General features: G+C 35.3%; 1 protein-coding gene across 2 annotated transcripts in view; it reads right to left on the bottom strand.

Moving 5' to 3' along the window:
* HDAC9 (histone deacetylase 9) overlaps positions 1–17,349 on the bottom strand; it is a 927,644-nt gene that overhangs the window by 106,771 nt on the left and 803,524 nt on the right. For both annotated transcript variants that reach the window (XM_011973893.1, XM_011973894.1), the window contains exon 22: positions 13,219–13,337. In XM_011973893.1, coding sequence (XP_011829283.1) covers positions 13,219–13,337 — 119 coding nt within the window. The remainder of the gene's footprint in view (positions 1–13,218; positions 13,338–17,349) is intronic.

The following is a 17,349-nucleotide window of genomic DNA, read 5'->3' as shown; positions in this document are numbered from 1 at the left end:
AGACACAAGATCAGGTTGCGGTTTTGTTAGTCTTCATCTCTGTGACTTAAGCATAATTACTTAATTTTTCTGTTACTTCTGAAATTAGAAATTTAAATGGTTGTAAAGTTTTGTAATGATTTCAGAGGGATAAGAAAATCTTAAAAAAGATATTAATACAAAAATACAAAAAGGTACTATGTATATATTATCTCCTTTAATCATAAAAGCAAAATAAGAAAGTGCAGAGAAGCATCGAGGCATAGTGCCACAGAGCACAGTGCCTAGCACATAGGAAACATTCAACATCACTGGCAGGTATTATAATTCTATCATCAATAATAACAACACAGCCAGGATGAAATTAATGTTCCCTTTTCAGTCAAGAATATTATCTTCAAGAGGTTAGGTGACATTCCTATGATAATTCTGATGGCCCAGGCCAGAATTATGACTTTTTCTGCTGGACAACCAGGTTGTGCTTTCACACTTACGACCACATTGCCCTCCACAGTCCTTGATAACTTAACCAAGCCATTTGTTTTGAGTGGAAAGTCATCTTTTTAATTTAAATTGTAATTCCCAAAGAATTGCTTGAAAACACCTCAAAATGATATTTTACGTATCTACTACATGACTTCTGACCTGCTCTTCCCCTAAAGTTTGGATTAAAGTTGAAGAATATGGGTATACAGAATCACCCTTTTTGCCAATTTTAAAAGGAACGGAAGAGGTGACATAAACAGAGTATAAAAGAGTAAAGAGAGGAGGAGAGGTTTGTTGTGTGGATATGGAGAAACAGGGATATAGACTCAGGTTTGAAGAACAGGTAAGGAAGGTCGAAGACATTCTTTCCTTCTTTTGCTGCCTCCCTTCATATTTTCAATGCTGCATACTAAAAAAGAAACAGAAGCCCTAACTGACTAAAAACATTAGCCTAAGGTAACTTTAACACACATGCAGAGGGAGACTTGTAAAAGGATGTTCACTTCAGCATTGTCTATAGAAGTAACTATAGCCACAGATCTTTCCCCCTATGTTTTCTTCTATTAATGTTACAATTTCAGGTCTTACACATAAATCTTTACTCCATTTTGAGTGGATTTTTTTTTTTACATGGTATAAGATGAGGGTCTAATTTCATTCCTCTGCATTTGGGTATCTAGTTTTCCCAGCACCAATTATCAAAGACTGTCTTTTCTTCGTGGAGTGTTCTTGCTATCTTTGTCAAAAATCAATTGACCGTGAAGTGTGGATTTATTTCTGGGTCCTCTATTCTGTTCCATTGGTCTATGTGTCTGTTTTTATGCCAATGTCATGCTTTTATTACTATAGTTTTGAAGTAGCTGTTAACGTTGGAAAGTATGGCACCTCCAGCTTTGTGTTTTTTGATCAAGATCTCTTAGGGTGTTCAGGGTCTTTTGTGGTTCTGCACAAATTTTTGGGTTGATTTTGCTATTTCTGTGAAAAAATGTCATTGGTAATTTGATAGAGATAGAATTGAATCTGAAGATCGCTTTGGGTAGTATGCAGACTTTAACAACATTAATGCTCCCAATTGATGGAGAGGGGTTATCTCTCCATTTACTTACATCTTCTTTGATGTTTTTCATCAACATTTTATAGCTTTCAGTGTGGAGATCTTTCACCTCCTTGGTTAAATGTATTCCTAAGGTTTTTGCATTTCTTCCCTTTTGTAGCTATTGTACATGGGATTATTTCCTTAATCATTTTCAGGTAGGTCACTGTTAGTATACAGAAATGATATTGATTTTTGTATGTTAATATTATATTCTGCAAGTTTACTGTATTCAGTTATTGGTTTTACCAGTTTTTTGTTTGTTTGTTTTTTGTTTTGCTGGTGTCTTCTGGATTTTCAATATGTAAAATCATGTCATTTGGAAACAGAGACAGTTTAACTTTTTCCTTTCCTATTTGGATGTCCTTCATTTATTTTTCTTGTCTAATTTCTCTCAGCAGAACTTTCATTAGTGTGTTGAATAGAAGTGAGAGTGAGCATTCTTATCTTGCTCCTGATCTTAGGAAAAAAACTTTTATTTTTTCACCATTGAGTATGATGTATTTATAGCCTCATCATATATGGCTTTTATTGTGTTGAGGTACATTCCTTCCATACCTAATTTGTTGAGAGCTTTTATTATAAAAGGACATTGAATTTGTTGAATGCCTTTTCTGCATCTATTGAAGTGATCATATAGTTTTTGTCCATCATGTTAATTGGGTATAACACATTCGTGGATTTGCCTATGTTGAATCATCTTTGCATCCCATAGATAAATCTCACTTGATCATGGTGAATGACCCTTGTAATGTGTTTTTGAATTTGGTTTGGTAATATTTTGTTGAGAAGTTTTTTTCTGACTCTTAAATGTGTTTCAGATAGTTAACTGTCAGTTAACTAAAATTGTAGTCGATTGTTAAAAAAAATCACTGGACTATTTATTCTGCATTGGCATATTCATATGTCAAGAGCAGAACATACGTCAATATATCATAACAAAAAGCACAGTTTTTAGGCAAGCAGTGACTGAGGTATCCTCATCACAAAATAATAATGCTTTATTTTCTTTTAAAAACATTATCACTTTTTAAATTGTCTCTGGATTTATTATAAAGTAGGAATACAAACAGTTATAGAAATGTGAAATGCAGGCACTTATTTTGCTAACCTGACTTTTAATTAAATGGACAATACACTTACTATTTACCTAAAATCCTGCATTGCTTCCAAAGATGTCTGCCCATCCTCCTTCCATTTTCTTCAAATAGGAGTCTAAAACTCCTTCAAAAAAGCTATAGAATTTGTGTTGTATATTTTGTGCTCAAATGTATCATCTAAACACCCAGACTTTCACTGAATATTTAGAATTGTTGAAATGATATGAACAATAAAATTCAAAACTATTAATTCACAATACCTGATCATTTATTACATAGGTTGTAGGTCAAATTATTATCTCCCTTCCCCACTCACTTTTTTTTTAACTGATTAGGAAAGCAACTTGATTACAAAATTTGTGAGAAACGTAGTTGAGATCTGAACATATATTTTCTGGTACCAAAATTAGCTATTTTTTACTCTCCTTTAATTCTTACTGTTTATTTCAAGTTTAATAATTAAAGGATTCTATCAACTCCCACTTTCCTGCTTTTCTGAGCAGAGATTAAATGAGTTTCTCACCAATTATATTCAAGCAGGTGTTAATAGCTGGGTCTCAGCACTTTTGCCCAAGGCCTACTGATATAAGGAAATTATGACTTCCCTGAATACAATTCCTGTTAAAGGGAAACATTAAACAAGTGTCCATTGTCAGAAGCAGTTTTCAGAAAAACAAGGTTTTGTTAATGAAATATTATAGGACACAGAAATATGTGATTCAAAACTCAGAAAGAAGTGGCAGCGATGGGGAGGATAGTAATGACAAAAAAGAAAAAAAAACTTACGAACTCCTATTTCAAGAAACTTCGAATATAGTGGAAGAAATCATCTGACTTACTCAAAAAAATCATGGATTCTTTTTAGCTTTACTCATTTTAAAAAATGCTATTTAGACTATTGTTCCAGGTACCTGGCCAGTTTTTGAAACACAGCACAGAAGCGGATGAAAGAGGTTAATCTGTTGGTAGCTGGATGAGATGAAGCTTTGAAGAATCAATGCTGCATAGTATTCCCCTGTGTTCATCCTAACCTAAAAGAAATGAAGCACTTCAAGTTTAAGGTTGACCCTTCATGAAGTGGTACCCGGTGGGTAGGTTACTTCTAGACACTCCTTTTCTCCATATCTGTTTGTTGTGGCCTGAAATGCCATTATGAGAAGACAAGGCATTGAGTCCCTGATTACAGATAAGTAATAGATACAACTGCTAAACAGAACCACTACATTCTGAATAGTTACAGAAGTATTACAACCATAACGTTAGCTGAAATACACTTACATTTAAAGTCCATAATCAGGTAATTAGTGAAGCATTTAAGTAAGTATGATCAGGTTCTTTATAGATTTTGATAATGCAGAAAAAATTAAACAGGAGAGCCACGAACATTTTAAGATAGGTATAGAGTCATTAGTAAAAAAGAACGAGGAAAAAAAGCAGTCAGCTTCACCAAAACACACTTAGTTCTGGCTCAATCTATATGCAACTCTGTGGACACAAGAAATGGAAAAATTGAAGTTATTTGAGCTACATACCCACATATAACTTTTTGTTGAGTATCTGCACCTTGATAAAGAAAAAGTATCCATTGAGAAGAGAGGATCTTAGAATCCAAACAGATTGTAATCAAGGCTGTCTAAAAAAGTTCATATGTCTCATAGATGAGGAAACTAATTTATCTTATCATCTGTAATAACTGGAGTTTAAATCAAAGTGCTTATTCAGAATTCGTAGTTAGATAAAACTTCATGAGGCACCTGGGATGAAGCATGTACATGCATTGTTAGCAGACAACATAGACAACATGGCCTTGTGTATTTATCACAAGTTTGTTTCTCAGCATTTGTTCATTGGATTAGCACTCAAGATTTTAGAGTCTTATTTTTGGATCATTGACTGACTAATCAAGGCATCTTTGTACTTCCCTAAGAATAACTCACTGTTAAGTCTAAATTCATTTATACAGGTATCTTCTCCCAAATTGTGCTTTCTCACTGTAAAACAGGCACTCAGTGGGGGAAAGAGAATCAGAATATACTAAAAAGAAGTACAATTTTCTATTAAAAAAAAAAGATGGTAATTCAAGACTCTAAGGTTTGTTACTTGATTTTCCCCCGGCAGCTATTAACTATTCTTTTTTAAATCACTTAAAATTTTTTTTAACTTTTACATTCGGGGGTACATGTGAAGGTTTGTTACATAGGTAAATTCATGTCACAGGGTTTTATTGTACAGCTTATTTCATTACTCAGGAATTAAGCCCAATAGTTATCTTTTCAGCCCCTTTTCCTCCTTCCACCCTCCTCCCTCAAGTAGACCCCAGTATCTGTTATTTCCTTCTTTGCGTTCAGGAGTTCATCATTTAGCTCCCACTTGAAAGTGAGAACACACAGTATTTGGTTTTACATTCTGGCATTAGTTTGCTGAGGATAACAGCCTCCAGCTCCATCCATGATTCCACAAAAGACATGAGCTTGTTCTTTTTTATGGCTGCATAGTATGGTGTATATATACCACATTTTCTTTGTCCAGTCAATCATTGATGGGCACTTAGGTTGATTCCATGTCATTGCTATTGTGAATAGTGCTGTGGTGAACACTTGCGAGCATGTGTCTTTGTGGTCAAATGATTTATATTCCTCTAGGTATATATCCAGTAATGGGATTGCTGGGTCAAATGGTAGTTTTACTTTTAGCTCTTTGAGGAATTGCCACACTGCTTTCCACAATGGCTGAACTAATTTACACTCCCACCAACAGTGTCTAAGTGTTCCTTTTTCTCCACAACCTTGCAAGTACCTGTTATTTTTTTACTTTTTCATAATAGCCATTCTGACCTGTGTGAGATGGTATCTCATTGTGGTTTTGATTGCATTTCTCTAATGATCAGTGATATTGAGTGTTTTTTCATATGCTTGTTGGCTGCATGTATGTTTTCCTTTGAAAAATGTCTGTTCATATCGTTTCCCCACTTTTTAATGGGGTTGTTTTTCACTTGTAAATTTGAGTTCCTTATAGAGGCTGGATATTAGACCTTTGTCAGATGCATAGTTTGCAAAAATTTTCTCCCATTCTGTAGGCTGTCTGTTAACTCTGTTGATAGTTTCTTCTGCTGTGCAAAGGTTCTTTAGCTTAATAAGATCTCACTTGTCAATTTTTGCTTTTGTTGGGGTTGCTTTTGTGTCTTTGTCATAAAATCTTTACCAATTCCTATATCCAGGATGGTATTGCCTAGGATATCTTCTAGGGTTTTTATAGTTTGGGGTTTTACATTTAAGTCCTTAATCCATCTTGAGTTGATTTTTGTGTATGGTATAGGGAAGGCGTCCAGCTTCAATCTTCTGCATATGGCTAGCGAGTTATCTCAGTACCATTTATTGAATAGGGAGCCTTCTCCCCACTGCTTGTTTCTGGCAGTTTTGTCAAAGATCAGTTAGTCATAGGTGTGTGGCCTTATTTCTGGGTTCTCTATTCTGTTCCATTAGTCTATGTGCCTGTTTTTGTACCAGTACCATGCTATTTTGGCTACTGTAGCCCTGAAGTATAGTTTGAAGTTGGGTAACATGATGCCTCCAGTTATGCTCTTTTTGCTTAGGATTGCCTTGGCTATTTGGGCTCTTTTTTTGGTTCTATGTGGATTTTAAAATAGTTTTCTTCTAGTTCTGTGAAGAAGGTCATTGGCAGTTTGATAAAAATAGCATTGAATCTGTAAATTGCTTTGGGCAGTATGGCCATTTTAATTATATTGATTTTTCCTGTCTATGACCATGGGATGATTTTCCATTTGTTTATCTTTCCTCTGATTTCTTTGAGCAGTGTTTTGTAATTCTCATTGTAGAGATGTTTCACTTCCCTGATTAGTTGTATTCCTAGGTGTTTTAGTCTTTCTGTGACAGTTGTGAATGGGATTGCCTTTCTAATTTGGCTCTAGGCTTAACTGTTGTCGGTGTGTAGGACTGCTACTGACTTTTGTGCATTAATTTTGCATCCTGAAACTTTGATGAAGTTGTTTATCAGCCGAAGGAGGTTTTGGGCCAAGACTGTGGGGTATTCTAAATATAGAATCATGTTGTCTGCAAACAGGGAGTTTGACTTCCTCTCTTCCTATTTGAATGACCTTTATTTCCTTCTCTTGCCTGATTGCTCTGGCTAGGACTTCTAAACCATGTTGAATAGGAGAATAGGAGTGGTAGAGAGAAGGCATCTTTGTCTTATGCCGGTTTTCAAGGCTAATGCTTCCAACTTTTGCCCATTCAATATAATGTTGACTGTGGGTTTGGCATAGATGGGTCTTATTATTTTGAGGTATGTTCCTTCAATACCTAGTTTATTGAGAGTTTTTATCAAGAAGGGGTGTTGAATTTTATTGAAAGCCTTTTCTGTGTCTATTGAGATACTCATGTGGTTTTTGTCTTTAGTTCTGTTTATGTGATGAATCACATTCATTGATTTACTTGTCAAAATAACCCTGTATATTTGCGGACAGAAATGGTTTCTGTCTCAAGGACTATAAAGTATTTATTAAAGGAATGTATTTCACATGTTTATAAAAGGAACATACTTTTTATCAGATATGGCTATCATCTCACAATGACTTTTGCATAATTCCAAAGGAAAAACATATTCTTGTTCACATGACAAAAGCAATTTGAACATATGAATTCATGGCCTGACACCAACAAAAGTAGCGAATGCTTATATGTGTTGAAAGAGAGAAAAAAGTATATGTTGTGGCAAAATGAATTTAAACCAAAGAACCCTTTTTAAAAATGTTAACAACACTATAAAGCCAGGGGGTGCTAGTATATGGTGAATTAATTTCATTGTTTGAATATAGCACTTTGTTGTCATGACAACCTGATTAAGTTGTAACCTGAAGACAATTATATCTGAATCAGCATATTTAGAAAGATAAACTGATAACTTCAAGGTAAAGTTTGATGCTGGGTTTAGGGCAGGTTAAAAAGCTATCCAGTCATTTCAGGTTGGGATTTAGCCTTGGTCCTTAAGGAGCAGCACTGATACTAAATAAGTAATTCAGATTGTTTATTAAAACTTCAGCAGAAACCAATGCCAAAAGTTTTATAGTTTCATAACAGAAAACACTTAATATGTCAAGAAAGGAGAGGAGAAAAGAGGAGGAAAGTAAAACATCACTAGTGAAAGGAATTACCTTTAATTTTAAATCACCTCTATATTTGGACTGAGATATTGGTGATTACTCCAACCTTTTATTATTATTTTTCAATCAGGTAACTAATGTTTAAAAACAAACAAAAACCCTAGATACTTCTACTTCATTTCTCTTTTCCTTTCAGAGATAGCAAACAAAACTATTTCGAAAGACTGATTCAATGTGCTAAGAAAATATAATTTTAGAATCTCTGACATGGATAGCATCCTCAAAACCACTCTCTATAATTATCAAATATTCTACTTGGAGCAGGAATGAGTTTTGCTAGAATTGGAAAACACTGGGAGAGGAACTTGGTTGTGTTTCTTCTTCCTACTTTTTACTTTAGAATCTAGCCCATTTCTAACTTCATTTTGGGATCACCCTACTCCCACAATGAAGGATGACTTCCTGAACAAGACGGTGAAAGTCCAGTGTTAATTGCCTGTCCAGAACTTTTGGACCAAAACAATATGAATGCGTCTGCCAGATGGTTAGAAAGCAAACAAAGATACCAGGTGGGGATTCCTTTAGGGAACAACTATTCAGCTATCTAGTAATCCCAGCTTCTACCCATTTGTTGTGGCAGCATCTCTGGAAAGTATAGCTGGCAAACTTAGGCTTCCATGAGATAATATATACAGTTGCCCAGATGTGAGGCTTTGTTGTTTTTCATTTAAGTATCACAAAACTAGTCAATGTCTGTCATAGACTATGTTTGGGGGATTAAGGGTCATGGGCACTAATATGGTCTCTGTAGTGTGCATCCAAATTCTCTATTCTCATCTGGGCATGATGGCTCATGCCTGTAATCCCAACACTTTGGGAGGCCAAGGCAGGTGGATCACCTGGGGTCAGGAGTTCGAGACCAGCCTGAGCAACACGACGAAACCCTGTTTCTCCAAAAAATACAAAATTAGCCAGGCATGGTGTTACATGCCTGTAATCCCAGCTACTAGGGAGGCTGAAGCAGGGGAACTGCTTGAACCCGGGAGGCAGAGGTTGCAGTGAGCTGAGATCATCCCATTGTGCTCCAGCCTGGGCAATAAGAGTGAAACTCCATCTCAAAAAAAAAAAAAAAAAAAAAAAAAATTCTGTTCTCATGCATTTTATGAAACATTTTCTTTTTAATGGAAAAAATACAGAAAATGCCTCATGCAATTTCACCTAACTACAATTCAGGATAAGAACTTTGATTTTAATCCCAGTTCTTCCAGATTTTTAAATAAATTAGTTGCCTCGCCCATAAGATACGTGAAGAGTTTCAACTATAGACTGTTTAGATTCTAAGGACCTCTCTTCTCATTGTATATTTTTTTCCTTATTAAACTGCAAATACGCAAAAGGTCAAGTATTATATTACTTAAAACTTATGTCTGCTTGCTTTTCTTAGGAAATAGGCACCTAGCAGAGAGCATATGGTTCTTGAGCAGGAAACATACACAAGGGAAGAAATGGGTATGGAGGGACCGGCAACGACGGGAGGGGAGTTGGAGGCATTCTAGACAAACTGATTCGGAGATGGAACACAATGAAGAGCTTCCTCTCAAATGGATAAAGATATATGTAAATGGGTAAAAAATATATTGAAGACGTTATTGTACCATACTAAACCTAGAAGTGGTAGAACCCATGTCTCCTATGCCTAATGGCCAAAAGAAACCATGAGACTATTCTCAAGGTCACATTTGAGATTTGAACTTGACTTGGCCAAAAATGAAGACACAAGGGAACAAAATGATCAATCCCTTTAACTAGTTCTAACAAATAGTTTTGTTACAACCTTTCCCTGTGGCAAGGAGAAAGACTTAAACATAGACACTCCTCTCTTCTGAGTGAGATTCTTAGATTTAATGGCAAAGAACATCTTTTCTAGGGTTCCTTCTTTCTTCACGAGGTATTTTGTACTTTTTGGGTTTATCTCAACTTGATGTACAAACTCTCTTTTTCTTGGTTCATTTAGACAACTATTTACTAGTTTTGACTCACAAGTGAGGTTTATCTGTGATGGAAAGACTGACTTCCATTGAGTGGAGTTCCATGGATAATAATAATAATTTTAAAAAGGCCATACAGACATTGAATCAGAGCAAACACCTCTCTATTCAATTTTACCAAAATCATGAATTATTTTGCTTTGTTTGTCTTTGTGGAGTTTCCTGTTTTAATATGTTTTTAATAGACAACAAGACACAAAGAATCCTGGGTAAATAATACATGTTAAAAATAGTTACTACCTAACAATGTTACTGGAACAATTAGAGTGCAAAAAACTCTTTCACATGAGAAGCCAACTAAAAACAAAGGTTGGCATGATGCTATTTCTTTGATTCTTTTTAAATTAATACAGCACATTTGGTCCAAACTCATTTCTCCCACTTAAAAGTATTTGGGTTTTTTTGTTGTTGTCTGCTTTGCAACTCTCCCTAAAATATACCATTGTGGGCCTATTCTTTGTGTAATTTTACTTTTTTCTTCTATTTTTAAATAAACACCCCTAGTGCCAATGTACATTCTTTAGAATCTAGCCCATTTCTAACTTCATTTTGGGATCACCCTACTCCCACAATGAAGGATGACTTCCTGAACAAGATGGTGAAAGTCCAGTGTTAATTGCCTGTCCAGAACTTTTGGACCAAAACAATATGAATGCGTCTGCCAGATGGTTAGAAAGCAAACAAAGATACCAGGTGGGGATTCCTTTAGGGAACAACTATTCAGCTATCTAGTAATCCCAGCTTCTACCCATTTGTTGTGGCAGCATCTCTGGAAAGTATAGCTGGCAAACTTAGGCTTCCATGAGATAATATATACAGTTGCCCAGATGTGAGGCTTTGTTGTTTTTCATTTAAGTATCACAAAACTAGTCAATGTCTGTCATAGACTATGTTTGGGGGATTAAGGGTCATGGGCACTAATATGGTCTCTGTAGTGTGCATCCAAATTCTCTATTCTCATCTGGGCATGATGGCTCATGCCTGTAATCCCAACACTTTGGGAGGCCAAGGCAGGTGGATCACCTGGGGTCAGGAGTTCGAGACCAGCCTGAGCAACACGACGAAACCCTGTTTCTCCAAAAAATACAAAATTAGCCAGGCATGGTGTTACATGCCTGTAATCCCAGCTACTAGGGAGGCTGAAGCAGGGGAACTGCTTGAACCCGGGAGGCAGAGGTTGCAGTGAGCTGAGATCATCCCATTGTGCTCCAGCCTGGGCAATAAGAGTGAAACTCCATCTCAAAAAAAAAAAAAAAAAAAAAAAAAATTCTGTTCTCATGCATTTTATGAAACATTTTCTTTTTAATGGAAAAAATACAGAAAATGCCTCATGCAATTTCACCTAACTACAATTCAGGATAAGAACTTTGATTTTAATCCCAGTTCTTCCAGATTTTTAAATAAATTAGTTGCCTCGCCCATAAGATACGTGAAGAGTTTCAACTATAGACTGTTTAGATTCTAAGGACCTCTCTTCTCATTGTATATTTTTTTCCTTATTAAACTGCAAATACGCAAAAGGTCAAGTATTATATTACTTAAAACTTATGTCTGCTTGCTTTTCTTAGGAAATAGGCACCTAGCAGAGAGCATATGGTTCTTGAGCAGGAAACATACACAAGGGAAGAAATGGGTATGGAGGGACCGGCAACGACGGGAGGGGAGTTGGAGGCATTCTAGACAAACTGATTCGGAGATGGAACACAATGAAGAGCTTCCTCTCAAATGGATAAAGATATATGTAAATGGGTAAAAAATATATTGAAGACGTTATTGTACCATACTAAACCTAGAAGTGGTAGAACCCATGTCTCCTATGCCTAATGGCCAAAAGAAACCATGAGACTATTCTCAAGGTCACATTTGAGATTTGAACTTGACTTGGCCAAAAATGAAGACACAAGGGAACAAAATGATCAATCCCTTTAACTAGTTCTAACAAATAGTTTTGTTACAACCTTTCCCTGTGGCAAGGAGAAAGACTTAAACATAGACACTCCTCTCTTCTGAGTGAGATTCTTAGATTTAATGGCAAAGAACATCTTTTCTAGGGTTCCTTCTTTCTTCACGAGGTATTTTGTACTTTTTGGGTTTATCTCAACTTGATGTACAAACTCTCTTTTTCTTGGTTCATTTAGACAACTATTTACTAGTTTTGACTCACAAGTGAGGTTTATCTGTGATGGAAAGACTGACTTCCATTGAGTGGAGTTCCATGGATAATAATAATAATTTTAAAAAGGCCATACAGACATTGAATCAGAGCAAACACCTCTCTATTCAATTTTACCAAAATCATGAATTATTTTGCTTTGTTTGTCTTTGTGGAGTTTCCTGTTTTAATATGTTTTTAATAGACAACAAGACACAAAGAATCCTGGGTAAATAATACATGTTAAAAATAGTTACTACCTAACAATGTTACTGGAACAATTAGAGTGCAAAAAACTCTTTCACATGAGAAGCCAACTAAAAACAAAGGTTGGCATGATGCTATTTCTTTGATTCTTTTTAAATTAATACAGCACATTTGGTCCAAACTCATTTCTCCCACTTAAAAGTATTTGGGTTTTTTTGTTGTTGTCTGCTTTGCAACTCTCCCTAAAATATACCATTGTGGGCCTATTCTTTGTGTAATTTTACTTTTTTCTTCTATTTTTAAATAAACACCCCTAGTGCCAATGTACATTTATATGTGAGCTATATATATATACACATATCCTTTTTTTCCCACTCAGAGAGCAAGGGAATTATTCTTAAAGAAATCCTCTTTCTAGCCAGATTCCATTAGGTTGTGTTATTCAAATGCACTGTAACATAAAATTTATTTCTTCACGTGGTGTCCAGTTGCTAAGGAACACAGCCAAAAAGTTCAACTTTGCAACACAACAGAAGACGAGTAGAGATTATGAGAGTTGTCCATAGACACATACAGAGGCTCTGAGCAAGGGGAATTACACTTTTGTTTTCAAACCTGAAAGTGCATAATATTATTAAGAAATAGCTATTTTTATCCCATGGACAATGGAACTTCCATTCTCCTTGGAAAAGCACAGTAGCTTTTCTAGACTCATGACCTCTCAAGTCATGCAGCACATTTTAAACAGAAGCCCTATCACTTCTGCCTTTAAATGCAAAACAGGTCTCCTGAAAAGCATACAATTTCTGAAATGTGTTGTCATGTCCACCAAAGGAAACACTTCAACTTTGTTTTTCTTAAAGGCAAATTTCTACAGAAACATGAATCTGACAGAGCAATAAACACCATCTGAATCATTTTCAAATGTCTCTCCCAAGTTTACTGGACACATGTAAAAGGTGGTGCCTATCATAAAGACCTAAAAGATGGTATGATATCAGAGCCTTTCATAAAGTCCTGAAAGAGATACTTACATTTTGCTGTCACTTTGTACCCTCCTAGAGGAGGGGTGTGGCCTTCCAATGCATCGAATCCAGCGGATACTAAGACCATATCTGGATCAAACTCTTTGGCCACAGGCTTCACGATGGTCCTGCACAATAAAAATGCAACCGGTCACATGTGGGACTGGTGAATACCTTTAAAAATCGTTCAGTGGAAACGACCTGGCACAACAATAGGAACTTCCCAAGAATAAAGAAAAGTGGAATACAAACATTATTTGAATGGAACAAAAATGTATCATTTCCTTAATAATGAATCGCTATTATTTTAGCATCCCAATTCAGTCTTTTTTCTTTCATCTTTTTTCCTCCAAATGGAAAAAAAACCAAAAAAACAAAAAACCAACTGCTTTGCAGGTACATTATAAAACCCATCATATTACACATACGTCTGTGGCTGTTTTATCGCACTGCCTATAAAAAACTGCTTCTTCCAAGGGAGTGACTAATGTTTTACAGAGGAAAGTCAAAGCTTTAGTGAAAACCTGGCTTGCTCCAGTTAGTGAGAACTTGGTGTAAATTTGAACTATAAATTTCTTTTGGGAAAAGTTTGCTTTCCCAACTTAAAAAAAAAAAAAATTAAATATTTATCATGGTAGGGGGTGACTCTTGCAAAGGAGAAACACAAAATTCCCTTAATAGAATCCAGACTACAATGTTAAGTGAGTCCAAAGTCAGACACACCAGGAATGTGGCAGCCTCATCCATGACAGCAACCCCTGCTGGCCCCAGTCAGACACTTCAACACTTCCCTTCTCAACTTCAGGGCTCCCAAACCTCTTTCTCATCATTGCTAGCTTTGAGAAAGAATGACTAATGGATGCAACTGGGCTTTATAAAATTTTTACACAGGCTTGAAGACCAGTATGCCATCATAAAAATTCAAATTTCAAAAACTATTTACTGAAATGGGGAAACTGCATGCTATAATAAATTTAAGAAGTAGTACAGTCACTCTTGTGTGTTTGTGAGAGATAACTAAAACAAATATTAAAATAGTTATCCTTCAATAATGACATAATTACTTTAATTTTTATGTTTGTAAGTTTTCCAGATTTTCTATAATGATTACATATTAATTTTATATTTAAAAAGTTATTGCATATCATAATCAAGAAGTTGCAGTTATGCAGTAAAAATATTTAGTTGAAACTTACCTAGAAATGTAAATGATTGAAATATTTTTCCTAATAATCCACTACTGTCATAAAAATTCTATCCTTCAAGTTCATAAATATACATGTAAGTGACTTCCCCAGTAGTCCTTCCAACAACTGGTAAACCACATAAATCTGAATTGGCTCATCAGTAAAACCAAGTGAAAATCTAATTTTATTTACTATACACAATTGTATTAAGTTTTTTCTTCAATAAAATTAAAAATTTCTAATACAGCTACATTATTAAGAGATATACTAGGTTCTTCCCCATCCCAGTAATTGCTAATCTTGTATTATGGTTTTCATTAAAGGTGTCACATATAATAAATTCACTATTTTTCATGAGTGAAATAGTCCTGTGGTATATGTTGGGATATTAGAGATTGGAATAAGTTTTTTCAAAGAATTAAGAGTGCTCTACCAAGATACTGTATTTAATTTTATTAATCCTACATACTCCCTTAGAGAATGGATGCTGCTACAAAATTCAGTAAGTAGATGATTGAACCAGATTGTCCATGCAATCATAAGCATCATAGTAATTAATTTTCCATCTCTTTTCCCTCTATTGGAAGGTCATTCTTCCCTCATTTTCCCCCCAGCATTTACCCATCTTTCAAGGCACAACTCACATACTATCTTCTCAATAAAGTCTTCTCTCTACCCATGGCTATTAAATATAGGTGCATATTTTCAAAGTACAAGAAGACAGGAGAGGAGACAAGATTGCCCATATAATTTTAGAACATTGAAAACATAGATATGATCTACAGAGTATAAGCGCCTACAGAGAAGACACAAAAAGCAAGCTAATTTTTCTCTCTCTTCTTGGAAAAACTAACTCAAAAAGCAGAAAATGCCAACAGTCAGCTTATTTTTCCAATCTTCCTATAGTTAATCAGTGGTCAAAAAGCCCCATTCACATTTACAGTACTCTTTTCTTAAATACGATGGATGCAAATATTTTGTTAATACAGACTTATAGGGAAACTATAGCTCTCTATGCCACATATCTCTGAATATACGGAATCTACTGGTTTCTATCTGAAGCAAATTGCACATTTGCTATATAGGTCACTTCTAAATTCACAAACACAATGTGTTTTCTAATTTCCTGTGGGTTTTCAAATTCCTTCATCTTATAGGCCTAATCCTATATATCTGAACTCATTCCAAAAAGTAAGAAAAAGATAGAAAATTTAGAAAAAGGATACATCACCTGATAGAATCCTTTCACTTAAAAATATACTCGCCTAGAATTTTGTCTGGGTGGAAGCTGTTTTTTGAATCAATTAGTGAAGCATGATAAGAACAGAGGCATTATGCTGCAATGCATGCTGTATGTTTTCGATTAAATTGAAGAACTACATAGCAATAGATGGTTATGGATGGTGATATTGGTAAGGTTCATTCATTCATTTCAACAAGTATATGTTGAGTGTCTACTATGTTGCAAACATCATCTTGGTCTAAAGATGTGCTCAATTTTGAACTGAATATTATTTATTTTCCTATTGTCAGCATTGAATTCTTACTCTCTTCTCTGATAAATGAATGAAACTGAGACTCCATAGATCTCTTTATTTTGGCAATGACTTTACAAATGTCCATGGAAGTGTTCACTGTTCTATTTATGCCAGTCTAGATTAATTTGTACTCAAAAAGATCTATCGTGTCTGAAAGACTGAATAATGTATTTGAGGGTAAAAAGTAGGAAAAACAATGTAATTTTTATTAAAACAAATCTTCGAAGGCACTAATTTAAAATTTTTCCTGAAGAATTGGGATTTCTGATTAAAGTTAGCAAACAAAGCATACATGTTTTCCTCTCATCTTTTCCAATATCCCACTGAAAAGAAAGTATAGGAAGATACATATGAACTCATGGTTCTTAACAGATGAATAATTTAGATGACTGTATTCATGGGTTAGTATATATTTCCTAAAAGCAATGGCACCCCAGTGGCAAGGAACAGAGTTAATACCCAGATCTTCCTTTCTCATATCAATCTCCAGTAAAAGGACCCAGAGATCCTTGGAGAAGTGGTTGATTCCAGCACTGCATCAGGGAAAATACTACATGACTCTGGAATATCTTGTGGTGACAGAAATCAACAAAATGCTTAAAAAAAGACATGGACATGTCAGTAGGACATGTGAACCAATATGAAAGCACTTCCAATGGCCAAAGCTGAAACAATTTGAGGAGCAAAATAAATAATGATAGTATTGGATTATAATCCAAACAATTAAACACCAAGTCCATAGTGAATACATAATAATTGAATAGAAAGGAGAGAAAATAGCTCTCTTACAGAAAAATATCATCTAATAAATGTAGAAGAATTGAGGAAAATATATAATTACCATTGGAACAAGACAGAAATAATTCATGCAGGCAAGATTCAAGGATGGATACCAAAATTAGTGGAGCCAGGCATTGTGGCTCATGGCTGTAATCCCAGCACTTTCAGAAGCCAAGGCAGGAGAATTGCTTGAGCTTAGGGGTTCCACCCTGGGTAACACACAGAGACCCTATCTCTCCAAAAAAGACTAGCCACGCATGGTAGTGTGTGCCTGTGGTTCCAATGACTTGGCAGACTGAGACAGGAGGATCGTTTGAGCCCAGAAGTTTGAGGCTGCAATGCATTATGATTGTGTCACTGCACTCCAGCCTAGGTGACAGAGCAAGACCCTGTCTCAAAAAATAGTGATAACAATAATAATGATAAAAAATAAGATTAGTGGACAAAAGTTCGTGGACAATCATTATATTTGCATAATCCTAAAGTATCTTCTGTGAGGTACTAAAAAGGAAAATAATAGAAACTTTGAAATGAAGAAAACACAGACACTACCTGAATAAAGTTAACATCTCCTATAATTGGACATACCGGCATATACTCCCTGATATGATGCATTAAAGGCAAAGCAGTCCTAT

The sequence above is a fragment of the Mandrillus leucophaeus genome, unplaced genomic scaffold (assembly GCF_000951045.1).
Source record: "Mandrillus leucophaeus isolate KB7577 unplaced genomic scaffold, Mleu.le_1.0 Scaffold140, whole genome shotgun sequence".
Taxonomy (NCBI): domain Eukaryota; kingdom Metazoa; phylum Chordata; class Mammalia; order Primates; family Cercopithecidae; genus Mandrillus; species Mandrillus leucophaeus.
The sequence above is the reverse complement of the archived record's forward strand: the minus strand, read 5'-3'. Positions and strand labels throughout refer to the sequence as shown.